This window comes from Malaclemys terrapin, chromosome 3, assembly GCF_027887155.1.
Source record: "Malaclemys terrapin pileata isolate rMalTer1 chromosome 3, rMalTer1.hap1, whole genome shotgun sequence".
NCBI classification, from domain to species: domain Eukaryota; kingdom Metazoa; phylum Chordata; order Testudines; family Emydidae; genus Malaclemys; species Malaclemys terrapin.
The window spans coordinates 43,021,159-43,043,616 of NC_071507.1; the positions used below are offsets into that span (position 1 = coordinate 43,021,159).

Here is a 22,458-nt window from a genome sequence, read left to right on the forward strand (position 1 = left end):
TCTATTCAATGAACTTTTTGAAACATTGCACTTTTAGAGGGAGGTAAGGGATTGACTCCATGTACACAAATTTGAAGAAGGACAATAGGGTTGAGGTCTGTTATTTCTCACCTCTATATATTATTTAAAACATTTTTGCTGTTAACAAGCATGTTATCTCTGGAGACAAATCCCCAGTCTGAGAACTGCAAAACTAAGCATCTCTGATGGTATCTTTTAGACTGAGGACTAAGTCCCAGTGGTTAGATAGAAAGATTAACCTAAATAATCTATACAGAAGCCCCTGGAGCCCTATAAGATTGGGTCTCTAATCCATGCACTATTGGAACTCATTTGCAGAACTTTTAAGCATTACATGAATATATTGTCTCATACTATAGCTTTAATAATCCCTATTCCATGATGAGATATCTTTGAGCTACAATGTATCTTTAGCTGAATGCGTTTTGATCAAAAAAATCCAATTTCATTGATTTTTATCCACCCTGATAAGAGGTATTTCCTTAGTTATAAACAATGTTAAGGGAGGTCAGATTGTGGCCCTAACCTACTTCAGGCTGAGAATCTACCCCAAAAACAAAACAAATCACACCTGTAGTATTAATTAAAAAATACTTAGTTTCAGAGTTAAATATAATTAAATTCCACCTATTAGGCCTTTCCTTACACATCACCATGTCAAGCTATCAATAGCTGTTACACCTGCACAGCTTCAACTCTGTAGTTTAGAATTGTGGATCTTTGGTAAATATATGGATATCTACCTCCTACCCTTCTTGCCCACCCCAAACAGATTTGGGATGTTTCAGCCACACAAGAGAGATAACACACAGCTCCATTATTAGGAACTTGCAAATAGATACTGGAAAATAGACTTTTATTTTAGTACATTATGTCCACCTTCAGTTATGGGTAGGTCAGTTAATTGGTGAAAGGGGATAGAATAGCAACCTTTTCACATCTTTGCTCTTGTTGTCATATGAAACAAGAATAGCTACAACCACTTGTATGTTTACAATATTGCAGAAAACACTACTTTTAAAATAAAAGTATAAGATGGCATAGGATACAAGATTTCTTTGATCTAAAGGGAAACTAAAATAATTGTACAACAGGTAAATTTACACACTAATTTTTTTAAAGGTTTTCATAGGACTTTTCAACTGAAAGAAAAATGCATCTATTTCTCACATTAAGACACTTCTTTAAATATAAAAAGCTACTTACATCACTTATGTAGTTTTTCAGAATTAACAAACTTTAATTCTTAATTTATAGACATCCTTCATTCTCTCCACTTAGCACATGGCTTTGAGGAAAAAGATAACCCCTCTCTCTAAATCAAACAAGTATTTTCATGTTTGACTATTTATCAAAGCTATCCTTCTGTTCCACTGAAGTGTCCTCTCAAGCATGGACAGTCTATGATGGAAAATTAATAGAAAAGGGAAACATATACATAAAGTTATGTAAAACATTAAGTTAAAATGGTAGCATCTCTGCTAAAACAAAACAGGATTCAAATGATGGTAAAAAAATAAAATCAAGACAGAAGGTGCACAATAGTTGTACCAAAAAATTTCTAAGTGACATTAAAATGTTAAATACTGTACAGCTTCAGCGCATGCCCAGAATTTGCCTGCTTTTTAGTTGATAATTTTTTTCTAGTTCACACAGTGCTTGAGCCCGCAGGTTAGCAGCATAAAGGCGTTTCTTCAGCTCAGAGCATCTCTCTTTTGGGAGAGGATAATTCTCCAAATTATCATTGGATACAGTGTTCTCTTTACTTGCACCAAAGTGAACCTTCTTCTTTCTTGTTGAAGAGGGGTGTAGCACTTCATCTTAAAAGACAAACAGTGAAGAAAAGGACTTTTGAGTTTTATTGAATGAGTGAGAGTGTTCCTCAATATTAGTTTTTTCATTCACATCAGTACCAGTCACTCCTTTGCAGAGGGGAACCTAAGCTAACATGAGTATTAAACAGAGTAACCTCCAGCAGGGACAACAGCTTTATTTGAATCAGTAGAGTCATAAATGCTGTTCATATGTAATTCACCCTTTACAGTTTCCAACTAATGCCCTCCTTCCCCTCCCCCCAGTCTTGCTCATTTAGGGAACAGTTATATAGGATACCAAAACCCTGTTTAATGTGACAGTGCTATAGGTTACTGGAGCTTGTAGTAATTTTACTTTCAGAAGACCTAAGGTAGAAAGGGCTGTAGAGACATGCTTTTGTTTATTAAATAAACTTTGTTTTAATCATCTCTTTTCAGAGAGCACACAGGAAGAGGAGGCTACCTTTATTTTGTAGAAGAGCAAGGCTACAGATAGCAGTGATACATTGAGTCAAAAGAAAGGTGCAGGCTGCTGGATAATGAAAGATGTTTAGTGACCACGTACAAACTCTTTTGATGGCTTGAGTGTTGCAGTGAAGTATAGGATAAACAGCTACATAATTAGTGGCCTGATCCACATTTAAAAAAAAAGGTATGTACTGACAATGTAATTGACTAGGCCTGATTCAACATGAATGTACTGAGAATATTTTAACTACAGGTCTATGCCAGGACAAGTGGAACATGCTATTTCAGAAAAAAAAGAAAAAAATCCACTAAGGAGTTTAATCAGTATCTTCTGAAAAAGTAAGGAATTTTTTTTCCTCTGGTCTAGATACAAGTAAGCCATGTGTATCTGTACACATTTGTGTCTTTCAGTGATAGCATAGCTTGCAGCCCTACTGAGAATGAGGGCACAGACTTCACACCAGACCATTTTACACTAGCAGCAGTTTAGTTTTAAACACAGTAATTCAAGAACTCACTTTCCTTTTGCTCAGCCATGCTTCCATAATAAATGTTTTATAAGTCCCAGCTCTGTGCCGTTTTGCAGAAAACATGTGTGATTCTCAAACCCCAGGGAATGAGAAGATCTTACTAAGGAACCCGTCTAAACATGATGGATTCTGAAGGGAGCCTCTGCCAGTGCAGAAGCTTATTGGTGGTAGAAACTGTTGAACACAAGGCCCATCATTTCCCACCCGCCCCAAGAACTAACAGGGGGAGGAACCCTCATAGTTAGTGTTTTTCTTAAAGTTAAAAGCCATGCAAGTTAGTAGAGTTATAAGGTATAAGAAAAACAATGATTGATTTATGCTAGTGTAAGGTAACTGGAATAGAGTTTCAATGTTACATCAATCTCAAAAAAATCAGAGTAAAACCAGGCCCTTTGTGTGTAAAAAAAAAAAATTATATATATAAATAAAATAAAAGTGGGCTTAGTGAGATGGGGATGGGTAGAGACCTGGGTGCTATCTTCTAGCTAGATCTGTTCTACAGCCAGCAAACTCTTTATACACTAGGAAGTTAAAAAAACCATGAAAGATGCAGAGGTTATTAAATTATGAATTGTCAGGTTATAGCACACAGTTATGCCAGGGAAGGGAGAACATCAGAAAGCAGCAATATTGCAAGAGGCAGGGGATGAATAGGCTGACAGTTAGACATTGAAACAATGCTATTTTGAGTGATTAAGCAGAAGCAGCATATGACAGCTAGAACTAGGCTTGTAGGGGACTACTCCACTTCGAATGGTAGTGGTGTGGGCATTAGATCAGTGTCTCCTAAATCCCACATGAACACTAACAACTTGGGTAGGAGTTTGAGGGAGGTGATCCTCCTCCTGCCCCTTCCACACATCTCTTCCCCCCCAGCTAGTTTCTGTAAGCTTGCTTATGGGGACCTGATCAAGAGAGCAAACAGACTATGCTTAGCTGCTTAGACCCTGCATGGCTGACTTAGGTGGAAGAATGCCTCTTTTCCTGGTTTGTGCACCACTGGAGCTTAAGCATCCAGGTACCCAGCCTGCTGCTGCAGAGCACATGCCTAGAGACAGAACATGGCACCTAGGGAACTTCTACTGCAAAAATTTAGGTGCCTACAGAATGAAGAGGAGATTGGGGGAGGGAGGAGGAAGAGGTGTGTGTAGGGACATGCGTATAGGTGCATGCAAGCAAGCCACAGTAGTGCCCGATTCAGAAATTGATTTAGGTGCCTAAATTCCAGCATCTAGGTCTAAATTGTTATGCAAGGTATTGTACCATGTCTGTTTGGATTTTAAAAACTGCTGCTCCTTACTCTAAATCACCTCAGGTTTCTACTATGTATAGTTTGACTCATTCAGTTGCAAGTTCAGTCTGTTAGCCTATCTGAGGTATGAACCACCCTTAAGGTCAATGGAGGGGGTGGGGGGTGGAAATAGTATACATCTGCCTTTTCTTTTAAAGCCATCCATGAGATGAAGGCTGAGTGGTCATAAGACATGCCTTATGTTTTATTGAAGACTAACATTTTAAAACTAGATCATATTACATAGATCTGATTTCATAATCTGCTCCAAAACTCAATTAGTAGTGTTCTGAAACCTAGAACTAGTTAGAAAGTAAATTCATAACTTTCCAGCAATTCATACCGACACCCCCCAACTCCCCATCATCATTTTTGATGTTGAGGCTCAATAAATATTGACAGCAGCAAAGGTAATCCCTTCTAGAGCTGTTTTTTGTCATTCCACGAGACACTTTAAAAAAATAGGTCAAGTTTGTCAAAACCATTACAGAAGTTTATGTAGTTTGTTTGGCAAGATGGGACTTTTCATGGCATGCAGAATGTCAAGGGCATCCTCAGGGCTGTGCCAATCTGCGTTTACTAGTTCAAGTGGCTTCCTGTTTATTCTCATACCTGGGCTTTTTGCACCTGCCAATATCCTCTGTTCCTTGAATAGGTTGTAGTTTTTCATCAAGTTTTCAGCCCTGTTACAAAATGAGATAGTTTAACTATTTCTACAGCAAACAAAATCTTAACGTTTAACCTAGGTTACATTGTAATACCTAGCAAGTTTATCTTCTGCCAGTCTCTCACGAACACATAGCTCCCGCTCCCTCTCTGGAAGTAAGCATATGAAGAAAGTATTAACATTAGATATGATGTTTTCCCAAACAGGAGATGCTTGGTCCCAAGACATTTTCCTGCAGAAAAGCAGATATAGACACTGAAGTGTCAAGCCCCTAAATTTCTGCTTTGTTGCTCTAGGTAGCAAAGTAGTACATTTGCTGTGTAGAGAGTCAGGTTCTCTCAGCCCATGCACTTCATGGGATATGGCAGTGACTGGACACTAAGGAGTTTAAGTGATGCATACCATTCTTCCACTGTGGAATCCTCATTCTGCTTTAAAATACCAATCATGCCCTGAGAGAGTCTTGTTTTCTAGTCTATCATGCATGGTTGGCTGAAGCTATACTAGTGTTCAGTCCTGCCATTTTGCACATTTTATTTTAGCTGTGCCACATACAGGGCCTGATTTTCAAAAGAGATGTTCCAGTTGTGGCACAAGATATCTTTGGCAACTTAACTGCATGCAACTAAAGTACAATCTAAGTGTTATCCATTACATAAACCCAATTAGTTAAAGAACTGACTATATAGCTTCACTGCTAATGAGCTCTATTGACAATTGCTGTTTTGTGTAAGTTTCGGATCTTACTTCAATGGACAGTCTCCAAAAAAGTAGCCCACACCCACCTTTTTAAAATTGTGCCACATCACACCCTCCAATAATTTTCATAGATTGTAGCTAATACACTAATTGTGCATTTATATAGAGTAAGGACCCAAATCTGTTGCCCCATACTGTGACTAGGAAGTTGCCCCAGTGCAGAGTGAGTAAAATGCTACCATTCTGATTTGGTAGCATTCCACCCACTTTACTTTTTATGGCTACACATTGCTCAGGACAACAGATTCAGGCCCCACATTCTGTAGGTTTTGTTAACCTTTGCTTGCTATGAACAGCCTTCGCCATCCCCCACAATCCCAATCCAGGTTTCTACTCTTGGATTAGACTACCAGATAAGATTTAATTAAATACAAAAAAAAAAAGTAGTAGTTTTAAAAATCTGACAGGCTGCATCTGCAGTCTGGACTACCCTCTCAGGCTCTTTCAGACCAGAGTCTGATTCTGACCTCCCTACTCCCAGAATGGAATTTCATACGTTCCAGTTGTTGCTCTCTCTCTTTTATGGCTCGCTCTCTCTCCTGCAAGTGTTGTTCCTTCAGTTTCAGCTCATTTACTGCAGTGCCTGAATGCTGCAGCCTTTCTGGCTCTGTTGATCTTCGTCCTTTCCTCTCAGAGGAGTTTCTTTGCTCTTCTACCACAACGTCAGCTATCAAGGGGTTCTGTAGAATTTCTTCAACAGAGGGTCGACAGTAGTCCTTAAAAGAAACAAGGCAGAAAAGAAAAAGTGTGACAAGTGTCAGTTTAAGAAATTTAGAACACCAATTCCCTTCTTAATGGAGGCAAATCTGTACAATTTCCACCCTACAGTAAAATTAAAGCTCTGAAATGCTTTAAGTATCAGATTGAAGTATTAGTGAAAACAGTCAATTCTTACCTTTAAATTCAGCATCTTTTTAAGAAGTTCATTCAACTGATCTGAATAACGATATGGTATTCGTCTGAACTTCCCTTCTTTTATCTTCTCTGCCAACTCCTTTTGGTTATAAGCTGTAAATGGAGGCCTGAAGAAGAGTATTTATTTTCTTAAAGGCTCTTTTCATTGCAAGTGGAAATGTGTTAAAGGGTTTTCATTGCGTTTGAGGAAAATCTCAATTTATCACTTCAGTCAAGGTTCTTCTAGTGTCTAGAAGAGAGCTTGGTTTTGAAAACAAGACATCCTTTTGTTAGATTAAGATTTATTTTAGACAAACTTTGGTCTTGACTTGTTTATAGTTTAGTCACATCATACTAGAATTAAAGTGTAAGTAGTCTCACAGCAGTTGTCTTTATACTTACGAGAGGGCACATAGCTCATACAGCAAGCATCCTAGAGACCAGATGTCTGATTTTTCATTATACGACATGCGGTTCATTTGTTCCTAAGAAAGAGAAGCCTTTATTTAAAAGGTGTTATCAGGAAGGTGTACAGCAATGCAGCAGAACCAAGTTCACCATGAAGGATCAGCTAATATTTGTGCTACCTACTAAATTATCACTGATGAGTTTGCAGTTTAATTCACAATAGCTACTTCAAGCTAGTATAATTCAGAGTATAGAAGATATTACAGCAACAATAACTGAGCTGGAGTAAAGCTTTGTTCAAATGGCATCAGCACAAATGCAAGACATTATATAGGGAAAAATAAACTTCATTAGAGTCTGCACACAGAGCACAGAAGCAAAGGATAAGTACTTTTCTTTATGTCTGCTTTACTTCAGAATGAGTGAGCTTTGGCATGACCTTGCAGGATTTTCACTCCTAAGTCTATGCTCCAGAGGACAAGAACCCATGTAGATCAATCATTTGAAGAAGGTAGAATACCCGACTCCATCACTGCAGCAGCACTGACGCGCTACTGTGCAGATGTGACAAGTCAGTGCCAAGATACCAAGGCAGATATTTCAGAAATGTGACTTGCAGGGGGTAGACTTACACAAGATGACAAGGATGGTACCAACAAAGGATACCTCATAAGAAGAGCTGGAGCAGTAGTCATGATGGAGGTCCTTAAGGAAGCTTCACATCAACTGTAGTCGAGAGCTAAGAATGCTGCCTTTGAAAAGATCTACTTAGGATGGTGAACGATGACCAGTGCACAGTTCTAATTTGTGCTGTACTCAGCAACAGCAGCCTTCAAACGTAAAATATCAAGAGGCAAGGGAGCTATTCCAGCCTCATTCAGAAGCAGACATCAAGAAATAGGAATGAGAATTCTACAGATGTTCTTTGAAGACATGGATTTGAGAAAAGGTGTTGGATTTATTAAGCATGCACAATAGTCTGATGGCAGTGGTCCTCAACTTGTTCTATACTGTGACTCCATGTAACGGAGGGGGGGGGGGGAGGGGGAAGGAAGAGTTTTGGAACTCCCCATCACTACCCTCCCTACACATCTCACCACAAGGATGGAGGGAGATCAAACCCCTGAGGACATTTGCAACCCAGTTGAGATGGCAAGTTGGGGGGGGGGGGGGGGAGAAGAGTCCACAACCCCCAGGTTGAGGGCCCATGCTATAGCTAATTAACACCAGAAACAGTACAGCACTTAATTTATGAAAATTTAGTGTCCAAAAAACTTGAGGCTTAAGTCATATCAAACCTGAAAGTCAGTCATATATACAAGACCATTCTGATATAGGATGCAGAATTGTTGCAAGCAAGTCCCCCCCCCCCCCCCCCCCCCCACAAAGTTTTAAAGGTCTGTCCCTTGTTAAAAAGGAGTTGGCTGCAGGAACTAAGATTTAGTTATAGGTTTTTTTAAAACTTAAAGAGGTTGAGGAATTCTGTTAAAAAGCAAGGTGTTGCAGAAGAAACCAGGATCTTGGAACACTTACTGGAGACATGTAATATGGAGTGCCAACAAATGTTTTAGCAAAACTGGTATCATGGTGCAATATTCTAGCCAATCCAAAGTCTCCAAGTTTCACATTGTGCTTGCTATCTAGAAAGATATTTGCTGGTTTTAGGTCCCGGTGCAACACAGTGTGGCCACCATCACTCCGTCTGTGACATTCCTTCAAGGCCAGGGTCAACTGAGTCAACATGCGGAGAACAAAGTCTTCCTCTAAGTAATGTCTATGAAAGGAGAAGTTAAATAATTAATAGAGTAATATAGATCTTGTAAATACAGTAACTAGAGAGAGAAGTATATAAGTCACCCTCTAATTAACTATTTGTTCCCATCTTAGGGTTTTGTACTACCACATATGGCTATAGTATCCTAGCATCTACCATGCAAAGTAAATAGCAGTAACAGAGGGCTAGAGCCACAAAGTAATGTGAGTTTTGCGACAGTGCTAACTTCTAGGTACATTCCCATCCAGTGGGATCCACAACTTAGGCACCTAGACTCCCACTGCATAGAGAGAGTTAGATATCCAAGAATAGGATCTACAAAAAAAGCCAGCACAGTAAGGAGGGATAGCTTACACAGTTCCAACAGGTAATGCTGAAGAGAGGGGTCGGTCTTAGACACCTAAATTTGAGGGGTGTGGCTTAACTCTAGCCTAGAGGGAAATGGCCATCTCTGCTTGGGATTCTCAGCAGTGAGCTCTCTCCTGGAGTTGGGTGCCTAAGTTGTAGGGGTTTGTTTTGGTTTTTTTTTTTTGGGGGGGGGGGGGGGGGGCAGGCAAGAAATACAAGGGGAAGGGGAGAGAACTTCCCTTATAGTATTTAGCCCACTGGTTAGAACATTCACCTGGAATGTGGGAGACCTTGCATTATGTGAAGAGGAAATTTAAACTCCCACCTCTCAGGTGAGTGTCCAAACCACTGGGCTATGCTGGTGTGGGTCTCACGCTCTCCTACTGAAGCAGTCCACAGTGTATAAACAATTAAATATTCATTGGGCCAGAGAGAATGACTAGTCCAGTGGTTTGGGCACTCCCTGAGAGGTGGGAAACCCAAGTTCAAATCCCTTCTCCACATCAGGCAGAGGGGGAATTGAACCCAGATCTCATCCCTGGGATAAGGAAGGCCACTTCTCAGCTATTGCGTGGGAGTTCAAGCAACCTCAGAGCACCCCTATGAATTAGGCACTGCAGACAAGATATGCAGGGCAATGCTTCAGGGCTTGGCACTTAGACACCTGTCTTATAACAATACAACTGTGAGCATGCTCACCGGCAGAAAAACTTGATGTCTTGGGGCTTTAGAAAGCAGTTGAATAGGGATTTTGAAGCCCTCAGTAGCACCAAAGTATTGGCCTTGGGGATTACACTCAGAGCACATAGTGGACTTGGAGTTTTGGCACCTTTTTGGAATTAAAAATGCCACATAATGTACAGGGGCTTTTGTTTTAAGGCATTAATTTCCTTTTTTGTGGTGGTGTATACTAGATACAAGAGAATATCAGTGTTGATAGCCAGTCTTATGATGGAAAGGCCTTTTCAAAGATGAGAGTCGGGCAGCATTTCCCATAGAGGGTCAGACTCTGGGTTCACCTAATCCCCTATGGAAGGGTGCCCCACAGCCATCCCATTTTTGTTTCAGAAAGTCCATTCCTTTCTCCCCCTTTTGTATCACACAGCAAAACCTAGAAGGTAATGGGCCCAGAGCATTGTTATGTAGAACAATTCAAGTGATTTATCTCAATTCAAAGTCTCAACTTCTGATTTTAGTTTTGCATCCTGGGACATATAACAGACAGCATGGAGGAGCTGTCAAGATCACCCACCCTAAAGTGCTCTGAAGCTTACATGGTTAGAGCCAAGCCAGACAAAATTAGAACGCTGTTTGAGCTGAAGCAGTGAGCTCTGTTAGAAGAGTTTCACCATTTCTCTTGTAGATAGTTCTATCATCTAGGGGCAAGTGAACTCAAGAGAAAAAACAAGCACAATTCTAAAACCCACAAAACAGGAAAGAGGCTTTGAAGCAGGTTTAATATTTGAACTTGCTTTTAACTGAGACTGTTTACCAAGTTTCTTTTTAGTTTTACTTTAAATCCCTGCAATAGCTTTGAACAAACTTTTTGTACAAGGGTAGCTTTTCCAATATAGCTTTGATCTATGTAACTATTCAACATTTATAACATTCTTCCCCCAAAAAGTAATTCATTTTACAGATGGGCAACCTAAAGCAGACAGGTTCAAAGATTTAGTACAGTCACACTGCAAGTCAGTAGTGGAGTAAATAGAATCCACAAGTCCTGACAGTTGGGTCATAGCAAGGTGTCTAGACTTACCGCTCTTTTCTGTGAGACCAGGGCTCACAGGCTTTTGCCTCACACAAGGGAATGCAATTGTGACTATTCCTGTGTGTGTCAAGTACCTCAGTTTTTCTGTATCTTATCAATAGAAGTCAGTTTAACACAACTGCCACTAAACTATACCTTTAAAAAAAAAAACCACCCACCTTTCTACACCTTAAGGAGAGACTTGAGAGAATTTAGAAGTCTGAGGTGATTAAATGTATCAAACCCAAGTTTCTAATGGATTACAAAGAGATACATTTTGATTTAGCTTAATTCTGGCAAATGCTCAGGTTATTTAGATGGGAGAGCAGGCGATCCCATGAACAGATTTCACATGCCTTTCCTTTGTGCATCTTGCAATGAGACTAGCCAGGTCACCGCCTTCACAATACTCCATCACGATGTACAGGGTCGTGTTGGTTCGGTCAATGATGCGATCATAATACCGGACAATGTTTGGGTGTCTCAGCTCCCGGAGTAGATTCACTTCCGAAACAAGCATTTGTTTCTCGGCTTCTGTCATGGAGCCATAGTCGAGCTCTTTCCAAACCAAGACCTGAAAGACAGTTTACACCGTGGCTGAGGGACGAACAGGAACGTGTGAAGCCAAGTCACCAGCTAACGGAGCAGCTAGCTGGGCTGGAGGAGCCGGCGGAGAGCGCCCCGCGGGGATGGGCCCGGAGCCCTGTCCCAGCCTAGCCCGCCCGGGGGTGAGCGCTGCTGCGATACCACCCCCCGGGCAGCAGAGAGGCGCGGGAGCAGCCAGCGCCGGGACACACGCGCGGCCCCTCCGCTCACCTTGCCGTCCGCCCGGCGCCGCACCTTCTGGCACTTGCCGTAGGAGCCGGCGCCGATGGTGAGCAGCACCTCGTAGTCCTCGGGCCGGCTCGGCATGGCGCCGCGACACGTTGAAGCGCGGCCAACAGAACAACCACCTCGCAGTTACCTGTCGTCGTCGTTTAAACGCGCCGCCCCCGCCGCCCATTGGCCCGGCGCCGAAGCCCCACCCGCCACCATCCGCCCTCCCATTGGCTACTCTCCTGTAAACAATATACGCCACGGAACGGCCGTTACCACTGCTAGGCAACCACGGCGGCGCGAGGCGGGGCGCGAGGGGGGAATAGGAGACTTAGCCCCACCCCCTTTTCGTGTCGCTCCGCCTCGCACCACCTCCTCCTCCTCCTCTCCGGAGCAGGCGGCCGCTTCCCAGCCACCAGGGGCTTCGCGGCTGTGACCCCTGCGTTTCACCCTGACCTACACCTCTGCCGGTGCAGTGTAGGACACTGCTCCCTGTAGCAATGTGCTACCTGCAGCAGTTACTGATCTGTGAAGAAAACTGCTATTGTAAAAAACTGCTACCTGATGTAGCCAATTCCTACAGATAGCAGTTTGTCCCCTGCACTCTTGTGTTGTCCCCAGCACTCATGGCAGGACTAAGTATTATCTAAACCAGGGTCGGCAACCTTTCAGAAGTGGTGTGCCGAGTCTTCATTTATTCACGCTAATTTAAGGTTTCGTGTGCCATTAATACATTTTAACGTTTTTAGAAGGTCTCTGTCTGTAAGTGTATAATATATAACTGAACTATTGTTGGATGTAAAATAAATAAGGTTTTTAAAATGTTTAAGAAGCTTCATTTAAGATTAAATTAAAATGCAGAGACCCCCGGACCGGTGGCCAGGACCCAGGCAGTGTGAGTGCCACTGAAAAGCCGCTCACGTGCCGCATTCGGCATGTGTGCCCTGGGGATTGCCTACCGCTGATCTAAACAATCCCTGATAGGTGTTTATCTAACCTGCTCTTAAAACTCGCCAATGATGGAGTTCTACAATCTCCCCGGCAATTTACTCCAGTGCTTTGCTACCCTGACAGTTAGGAAGTTTTTCCTAATGTCCAACCTAAATCTTCCTTGCTGCAATTGAAGCCCTTTGCCTTCTTGTCCTATCCTCAGACATTAAGAACAGTTTTTCTCCCTCCTCCTTATAACAACCTTTTACGTACTTAAAAACTGTTTTCATGTTTTAATCTTACCTCACAGGTCATGATTTCTAGACCTTTAAATCATTTTTGTTGCTCTTCTCTGGACCTTCTCTAATTTGTCCACATCTTTCCTGAAATGTGGCGCCCAGAACTGAACACAATACTCCAGTTGAGGCCTAATCAGCATGGAGTAGAGCAGAAGAAGTACTCTAATGTCTTGCTTACAACACTCCTGCTAATACAACCCAGAATGATGTTTGTTTTGCAGCAGAGTTACACTGTTGACTTATAATTGGCTTGTGATCCACTATGACCCCCAGATCCCTTTCTGCAGTACTCCTTTCTAGGAAGTCATTTCCTATTTTGTATGTGTGCAACTGATTGTTCCTTCCTAAGTGGAGTATTTTGCATTTGTCCTTATTGAATTTCATCCTATTTACTTCAGACCTTTTGTCCAGTTTGTCCAGATCATTTTGAATTTTAATCCTATCCTCTAAAGCACTTGCAACCCCTCCCAGCTTGGTATCGTCCGCAAACATTATAAGTGTATTTTCTATGCCATTATCTAAATAATTGATAAAGATATTGAACAGAACCAGACCCAGAACTGATCCCTGTGGGACCCCACTCATTATGCCCTTCCAGCATGACTGTGAAGTGATAACTACTCTCTGGGGATGGTTTTCCAATCAGTTTTGCACCCACCTTATTGTAGCTCCATCTAGGTTGCATTTCCCTAGTTTGTTTATGAGAAGATCATGCTAGACAGTATCAAAAACTTTATTGAAGTCAATATATACCACATCTACTGCTTCCCCCCATCCACAAGGCTTGTTACCCTGTCAAAGAAAGCTATCAGGTTGGTTTGACACTATTTGTTCTTGACAAATCCATGCTGACTGTTACTTATCACCTTTTCTTCTAGATGTTTGCAATCTGATTGCTTAATTATTTGCTCCATTATCTTTCCGGGTACACAAGTTAAGATGACTGGTCTGTAATTCCCCAGGTTGTCCTTATTTCCCTTTTTATAGATTGGCACTATAATTGTCCTTTTACAGTCTTCTGGAATCTCTCCTGTCTTCCATGACTTTTCAAAGATAATTGCTAATGACTCAGATATCTCCTCAGTCCTTAAGTATTCTAGGACGCATTTCATCAGACCCTGATGACTTGAAGACATCTAACTTGTCTAAGTAATTTTTAACTTTATCCACATGCTCGTTGACCCCCTCAAAGAATTCTAGTAGATTTGTGAGGCATGATTTCCCTTTACAAAAAACATGTTCACTCTTCCCCAACAAATTGTGTTTATCTATCTCTAATAATTCTGCTCTTTACTATAATTTCACCCAATTTGCCTGGTACTGAAATTAGCCTTAGTGGCCTGTAATTGCCAGGGGCGTCTCTGGAGCCTTTTTTAAACATTGGTATCGTATTAGCTATCCTCCAGTCATCTGGTATGGAAGCTGATTTAAAGGATAGGTTACATACCATAGTTAGTTAGTAGTACTGCAATTTCACATTTGAGTTTCTTCAGAACTCTTGGGTGAATATTGTCTTGTTCTGGTGACTTATTGCTGTTTAATTTATCAATTTGTTCCAAAACCTTCTTACTGAATACAGTCTAGTCATGATCAGTGGCCCCAGAGCAACCACAAACATCCAGTCCAGTGATCTGTTCATCTTTATCCACCACAAGGAGGCCCACAATAGAGTCACCCCTAGTGGGGTACAAAACTTTGTATTAGAAAAGTATCTATAATTTCTCAAAATCTCCAAGGATGATTTACTCCTGGCTATGTGAGACCTCCCCCATCTGTTTCCCAATAGGAAGTCCCCCATGCTAACCTCATTTCTTCCCACAAGTCACAGACAGGTGCAAAAGGAGAAACATTTCCTGCTCTCTGGTTTGGATTCAGTGAACAGTGCCAGCCCCCCACTGGTTCCCCTGCTGGGCTATGTTAGTTAGGCAGATTGACCCCTGTCTGTTTGAGGTCCTGGGGTTCTCAATGACCAAGAACATGAAACAGGTCATGATGTGTCTGATGCAGGGGTTCTCAAACTTCATTGCACTCTGACCCCCTTCTGACAACAAAAATTACTACATGACCCCAGGAAGGTGGACCGAAGCCTGAGCCCTCCCAAGCCCCATGCTCCAGGTGAGGGGGGAAAGCCAAAGCCTGAGCCCCATCACCCTGCGTGGGGAGGCCAAAACCGAAGCCCAAGGGCTTCAGCCCCAGACAGGGGGCCTGCAGCCTGAGCCTGACTGCCCAGGGCTGAAGCCCTCAGGCTTTGGCTTCGGCCTCAGGCAGTGGGGCTCAGGCTTCAGCTTTTGCCCCAGGCCCCAGCAAGTCTAAGCCAGGCCTGGTGACCCCATTAAAATAGGGTTGCAACCCACTTTGGGGTCCTGACCCACAGTTTGAGAACCACTGGTCTAATGTAAAGTGCAACCCTGCCCACCACTATTTTTAACCTCTCTCCCCTACCTCAGTGGGTTGTACCCAGCGACAATAACATTCCAGTTATACACACCATCCCACTGGGTTTCCCCATTTCCCCTCCCCAGGGAGAATTTCCAACTCCTCTTCCTTATTGCCCAGATGCCAGTGCCAAGAGCAGTGTTGCTTCCCTTCACAAGTGATATCTTGCAGGGCACATACACTGCAGCACAGCATTCCCCTGCGTCCACACATGTGTTACTGCAGGATGGGTTATCTGTAAGCAGGGAGAGACTCCATCTCACATGTCCCTTTCTTCCCTCCATTGGAAGGTGCTGCGGGAGAAAGAGGACGTGTCCCCGGGGCTGAGGCAGAATGGGATTGCTGGCTTTGCAGCATGCTCACCAGGAACCCTCAAGCCTTCCCTATCAGCTCTGCAGCATCAGAACAGCAGAGCCTGGACTGGAGCAAGGGAAAGACCTGTTTTCCACAGAATCCTTCCCTCAGGTCTGGAGCATTTAGAGCAGAAATCCCTGTGGGAGTTAATGTTGCTCTAAAAAGAGCTGCCAAGGGGCGTGCAGCTGCTTGACAACACCACGCAAAGTGATCTGTTTGTAGAGAAGCATAAAGCCCTGCACTGATTTCTCTGAGAGGATTCCCCCGAGTAGTTGGGGGAGGCAGGACCTTATTCCTTACCTCTCATGACAGGGCTGTGTGAGAGCTTCTAGAGAGCCAGAGGCAGCTTTCTAGAGGGTTAATTCAGAAATTCCCTATGGAACCTAGGGGCTGCGGCCTACGGCAGGAAGGAGCCAGGTGGTTGTTGGAGTGACTCTAGGAGGAATGCTACGGGATGGCTCTCTGATCACCTCTTCACTCTGCTTTTTCCCACACCCACCTTTGGGGTAAGTCCATCACCTCCTCCTTAGTGCGTGTGGGCTGGAAACCAGATACGGCAGTAGAGAGGTTGCCCACTCAGCCCTTGCACAGGAGGATCCATTGCAGCTCAAGTCCTCCTGCTTGTCACAGCCCAGAGGAATGCATGACACCGAGTCTGGACTCTGTGACTGCATTAGTCACCAACAGGTGAGTGTGGCAGGAGAGGACACATAACATGTCTACAAATAGCTTTTTCTGGACTCCTGAGGTGCGGGGAGAGAGGCCAGATTCCATCTGGCTCCTTAGGACTCTGAGGAAGCTCTGGGATCTGGAGAGAGGTCTCTGGAGCCTCAGGAGGTGCAGGTTTGGAGACATGTGGCTCCTACCTAGTCCAAAGTAACCTGCCGTGCTCCCCCACAAGAGCCATATTAACAGGCAACACTGCAAGTGACCCCCATGCCTCTCTATTTTCTTGGCCACATGTATCGTGTCCTTTTTCTAGTCCAGAAAAAGAGGACAAGAGCTCACCACTGCTACCGCCTCAGGGATTTGTTGGGTTGAGATCAGCTGGTAGAAGCATGCAATAGCACCTAATCTGGGACTTCAAGCCCCTAGCGTGACCTATTACCTTTATAGATCTGCCCTTTCATCATACACAGCTATTTTAAAGTTTAGTGTGATAGTAAAGAGACCCATTTTCAACCCTTCACCACACAGGACAAAGCCCGCGGTATTCATCATTAACTATTTATTTCTACTCTCCTGGCTCCCAAACGGCTTTTCCTTCCTACTGCCGCTAACCACCTTCAAGTTCTCCCTCTTCTCTCCCCGGCTCTGCTCACTCGATTGCAGCAGCTCAGCGGATGGTCCAGATTTGCTCTTTCCCTTCCATTCTTCTTCACTTCTGTGGATGGCTGCATTTGCCATTGAGCAACCTGACAGAAATATCTGAGTCCTCTGCCTAGGCACGCAGGCCCAGCAGCTAAAGCCAAGCTCCACTGAGAGCAGTGGGAGATTAGTCGGAGTTAGGAGTGGAGGCTTGGCCCATGGGGACCCCAGGCACTGCAGCTGCTGCCACCTATATGGTGAATCCTCCAACCCATCGCCAAACGACTCTTCCACATTCTGCAAACTTGCCTCACTGGCTGACTATCTAGGAGAACAGAAACCCTCTGTTAGAACAGGAGAGTCTCTTCAATGCAGGTCTCTTCCCATGGCTCCCAGAGGGTCACAGTGAAACACCTACAAGTCTCTAGGAGTCTCTCAAGGAGTTCCCTGCTCAGTCACTTGGCACCCACTAGCAATGGCCAGGTCACTCTCCCATCTGGTGCCTCACTTTCTCTATCTTTGAAAGGGGGATCATCCTAACCCACATTAAGAAAGTGTTCGATCCTCTGCTCTTGCTTCCCAAATCCCTGCCCTCCTTGCCCCATTCAGGCCTCTACCCTCTGTTCGCTTTTTTGACTGCCGCTGCACATTGAATGGATGCTTTCAGAGAACTATTCACAATGACTCCAAGATCTCTTTCTTGAGTGTCAAGTATCAGAGGGGTAGCTGTGTTAGTCTGAATCTGTAAAAGGCAACAGAGGGTCCTGTGGCACCTTTAAGACTAACAGAAGTATTAGGAGCATAAGCTTTCGTGGGTAAGAACCTCACTTCTTCAGATGCAAGTAATGGAAATTTCCAGAGGCAGGTATAAATCAGTATGGAGATAACGAGGTTAGTTCAATCAGGGAGGGTGAGGTGCTCCGCTAGCAGTTGAGGTGTGAACACCAAGGAGGGAGAAACTGCTTCTGTAGTTGGATAGCCATTCACAGTCTTTGTTTAATCCTGATCTGATGGTGTCAAATTTGCAAATGAACTGGAGCTCAGCAGTTTCTCTTTGGAGTCTGGTCCTGAAGTTTCTTGAGTGATAACAGCTAATTTAGACCCCAGCATTTTATATGTAGAGTTGGGATTGTATTTTCCCAGGTGCATTACTTTGCATTTATCAACATTGAATTTTGAACATTGAATATTGCCATTTTGTTGCCCAGTCACCCAGTTTGCTGAGATCCTTTTGTGGCTCTTGGCAGTCTGCTTTGGGGCCAGTAGGGGAACCCAGACCCACCCTGACATCGGTAGCAGCCCACAGTCCTGTGCCCAACAGCTAGGTCTGCTCCTTTCTCTTTGCTGCACTTTTCCCTGGGCAGTTCCTACCTCTCTTCTCAAGATCCCCTCTAGGCTTTCCTTGCTGTACTGAACTTGCTACCTCATTCTCGTTCCTGTTGATACCCCAGCGGGGCAGTATCATCACTGAAGTCTGGCTCTTTAGCGGGAGGTACATGATGCCCTTCAGTTACGGCTCATTCGGTAATCAGCTTGGCTAAGCCTCAGGCTGTGCAGCTCAGGGGAAAGCACCCTGTTACAGGGCTGCTCTGCCCACTCCTACTGTTACTGGGCTGGGGTCCTTGCTCCCCATTTCAGCCCTGGTTTCCAGAGGGGCTGAGTACACACAGGCCCCACTGCCTGAAACTGGAGTTTGCTTGTTCTGGTGACTCTGACATTCAGGCCCTTCATCATTCAGAGGCTGACAGGTGTGGTGAGGGGGCTGGAGAAACCCCACTGCTGAGTGGAAGGAGGTCAAAGAGTTGGCATTCTGGGAGCTGATGCGTTCGTTTGCCCTGCTGCAGCAAGTGGAGCTGGAGACCGGAGATGCCATGTGAATGAGACTACGTGATGCTCTCTTCATGCCCGAGGGGCAGGAGCCTCCTGCTGGAAACGCTCTCAGGAATCCAGGTTCGAGGACATCTCTGGGGAGCCCCTTCCTAGGAACAAAACCAGGGTGGTACGATGATGGAGATGTCTCTGTTCCAGAGCTGGAAGCCAGGGACGGGGGAAGCTCCCAGCCAAGCTATGCATCGGGGATCCCATTTCTCCCCTAAGAGACCCACACTCCCTAAGAAGTAAATGGCTCTTACCTCCATGAGCGAGTGGGGCCTTCCATCTAAGCCTCTTTGAGACCCAACACTGCTTGGTTTGATGGGACGAGATGACCTGTCCCCACTGCTCCCGGAGGTGGCTCAACTGCAGGCTCCGCCCATCTGGGAGGCTGTGACAGATCCCAGGGCCTGGAAGACAGCTGGGAAGGAGGCTCCTATTCATTTCATACTCAGAGACCCCATAGAAGGGCCAAGGGGAGAATAAAGGGCAGGCGGTGAAGTTAGCCCTGAGCCTCTGTCCCACCCCCACCTCCTCAAAAGTGGAGCTTTCAGAGCTTCAGTGGGGCGAGGGGCTGTGGCCCTGACACAACGGCCCTTCTGCACCATATGGGGCAGGGAAAGCTCTGTCTGGGAGCAGGGGGAATGGGATGGGGGTAGACCAAGGAAAGGTGGGAAGGGAATGGGTGTGAGGGGAAGAGCTCCTGCCCCAGATGAAGGAATCTGGGGGGCAGAGGGAAGGATCCTGCTCCACAGAGGGGAGAGAGTTTCTGTGAGTGCCAGGGGGCTCCATTTTCCCTTCCATGAGCTCCCCATTTACAGTGAGCCAGAGCAGTACCTGCAGCAGGGAGCGGGAGTTGCTGGTGGCCTCAGAGGCACAGCCCCTGCAGTGCCTCGGGCAGCTGGAGCAAGTGCCGGATGATGCGGAGCTGGCGCATCATGTTGGCTGTGACATCCTCCTGCTGCAAGGGAACGAGAACCTGTCAGAGACTCAGACGCCCCTGAGGAATCGGGTGGGATTAAAGGCACCTGGAACCAGCAGCATTTCCATCCAGCACCTGCCCACATCTGAGGGATGGATCCACCCTCCTGATCCCCAGAATGGAGTCTTGTTGTCCTTTCTAGTGACTTCCAATGCCAACCCCCTTCCTTGTAGGGTGAGCTCCTGTCACCTCCCCCTCAGTGTCCCTGACAGCTGTTCCACCTGCAATCCACAGCTCAAGTTCTCAGAACCCTCCCCTCCACCCCCACCCAGGTTGGGCAGGGAGAGGGCTGTAGCGGGGGGGGGGGGGGCAGGAGGGATTCTGGCAGCAGTGAAGTGGGATGGGGGGAGGTTGAGACCTTTCCCCAAGTCATCCCAGCAACTAATGCTGAAGCCGCAGGATGGCAGCCCTGGTGAATGGGGCAGATCAGCAGCCCCTGCTGACTGAATCCTCCCATTCTCTCTAGAGCAGGTCCAGCCCTGCCAGCAGCAGGACAAGCTTCCCCCGCCCATGTGCCTCAGTCCTGCCTGGTCAGTCGCCATCACCCATCAGTCCTTGGTCTCCCAGGCTGGGGAACGTTTGTACCTTTTCTCGGCCCTGGAGCTGCTCTCGGATGTTCTTGAGAGCAGCCTCCTCTGTAGCCATGTCCACCCATTCCTCCGCCTCGTCCTCTGAGTCCCTGAGGGTCCCTGCACCAGGGAGAGAAGGGGACAGGATGACGGCTGCTGTCACTCAGGGGAAGTGACAGAGGCATGGTGGGGCAATGTGCCCCCTTCCCACCTCTGGGACCCAGGGAAGATCGGGCCCCACACTCCCCACTCTCAGTGATGCCTTCAGCCCCCAACTCCTGCAGGAGCCCATAGCAAAGAGACCCCCCCACACACTGTCCTGGACTTCCTGGGAGGTGCCTGCTCCCCCCCAAAACTGGAGCACCAAGGACAAAGTGGCAGCATCTAGTGTCTGTGGGGTTCCTGTGGCTCAGGCCAGACACTTGGGCTGGGGACCCACCCTCATAGCACTGGTTGAGGGCTTGGGCCCAGGGTGTTCACAGCCCCCTCCTCACCCCTCCCTAAGCCCAGCCTGGCTCCTCACCTGGAACAAAGCAGCGACAACCATTGGCCTCACTGCTGCCAGAGTCCCAGGCGCTGCTGCTGCCCCATGGGGAGCGGGCCAAGCTGCTGGTGCTGGGACAGGGATCCTCCACTTCCTGCCCTGGGAGGGCTGGAAGAGCCTCAATGACCGGGCAGGGCGATGCCTCCTGCTAGGAATCAGGGCTGGGCTCCTGGGGCCAGTGCTTCCCACTCAACAAGCCCCAGAGCCACCCTGCCCGGCTCCCCTCCTGGGCTGGGTCCTGCCTGCCCAGCTGCATCCTGGGCCAGCTCCTTTTCGGCCTGGCCTGCGCTGGGAGCGGGTTTCCTCTGCCTGAAGGGTGGGTACTTCCACCTCCTAGCCCGGTCGGGAGCTCCTTCCCCACCAGTGGGGAAGATGGCAGCTGCTTCTCTCTGGATCTGGGGCCACCTGCAGAGCCTTCTTCCTGAACATCCTCAGGAGCCTGCCCATCCTGGAACCGAGCGGGGAGCAGGCGTAAGTCTGGGGTCAAGGCAGCCTCTCGCTAACCAGCCTTTTTGGTCCCTCCCCATCCCTGCCCCAGCCAGAGCAGCTCCTCCTCCCCCCACAGGGGTTCAGGGAGTGCAATCTCCACACACTGGCAGGAGTTCATTGCATGTTCCCCTTCGTCATCCCTGGTGCTGCAATACCCAGGGAGTCTCCTCCTTTTCGAGCACTAGGGTCAGTCACAAAGACCATTGATCACTTTGGACAAGCAGCTCCCTCGTGCCGTCCCAGGCCACAGTCCCCCCAAGGCTAGAGAAGGAACAGAACCCAGGAGTCCGGACTTCTCCTGGGAAACCATTCCCCACATCAAAGTCCCTAGGCATTGCAAGCCCAGGGCCCCCTCGTTTCTCATTGATTTCCATGCTCAGCAGCTCACAGCGTCTGGCCCAGCTCAGAGACTCTCAGCCTGGGAAACAGTCTCCCACAAGGGAAGGGCTGGGAGCCCCATTGCTGGGACCTTTCCAAACAGACTGGAGACGGCTCTGGAGAAGCCCCTCCCCGGTCTGAGAGCCAGGGGCTCCTGGGGGCGGTTTGCAAATCCAATCTCCTTTGGGAAAGATTCTCTCCCCCTTTTTCTGCCTCTCCCCAGACAAACAGGGGACGCCACAGAGGAACCCTAATGCCACTCACTTGCTCTAGGTGATGGAGCGATGGATGGCGGATGTTCAGGGTCGCCAGCTGTCCCTCGCCCTCTTTCTTACTCTCCAAGCCCAAGGCAGGCAGAAGAGGGTGGTGACCTGAGGAGTTACCCTGCCCAGCCAGCAGGCAGGGTGATGACACTGGGCGATCGACTGGCTGTGAAAAAAAGAGTCTGTCTTATTGGCAAGGGAGGGAGAAACTCAGCCAGCAGCAGGGGGTGCAGAACACTGCCCTAGTGCGGGGGTGACAGCGCCTCCCGGGTCCTGACATCCCGGCACTTTACACACCTTCCTGGAGCCTCCCAACCCCCCTGGGCTGTAGGGACTGCGACCCCAACCCTACTAATGAGAAACAGGCCTGGGGAGGGGAAGCTACTGGCTCAGGGTAACACCAAGTGTCAGAGCCATGGATAGGACCCAGCAGTCCTTATTTCCAGGCCCCTTCACTAACCACTGTTGCACACTCCCTCCCACAGCTGGCAATT

The 22,458-nt window shown here is 46.5% G+C and overlaps 1 protein-coding gene across 2 annotated transcripts; it reads right to left on the reverse strand.

The window, feature by feature from the left end:
• Nucleotides 1–870: 870 nt before the first annotated feature.
• NEK2 (NIMA related kinase 2) lies at nt 871–11,665 on the reverse strand. 2 transcript variants are annotated; one of them, XM_054023194.1, is made up of 9 exons: nt 11,541–11,665; nt 11,081–11,298; nt 8,386–8,626; nt 6,847–6,929; nt 6,446–6,572; nt 6,047–6,266; nt 4,886–4,940; nt 4,737–4,807; nt 871–1,841 (listed from the first exon to the last, which is right to left on the reverse strand). In XM_054023194.1, the coding sequence occupies exons 1-9, from the start codon at nt 11,634–11,636 to the stop codon at nt 1,618–1,620; spliced, it is 1,335 nt and encodes a 444-aa protein (XP_053879169.1). In that variant the 5' UTR covers nt 11,637–11,665; the 3' UTR covers nt 871–1,617. The 2 variants fall into 2 exon arrangements, 1 of the variants encoding a protein (XP_053879169.1); XR_008444426.1 differs by lacking the exon at nt 4,886–4,940 and having other exon boundaries at nt 1,756–1,841.
• Nucleotides 11,666–22,458: the final 10,793 nt, after the last annotated feature.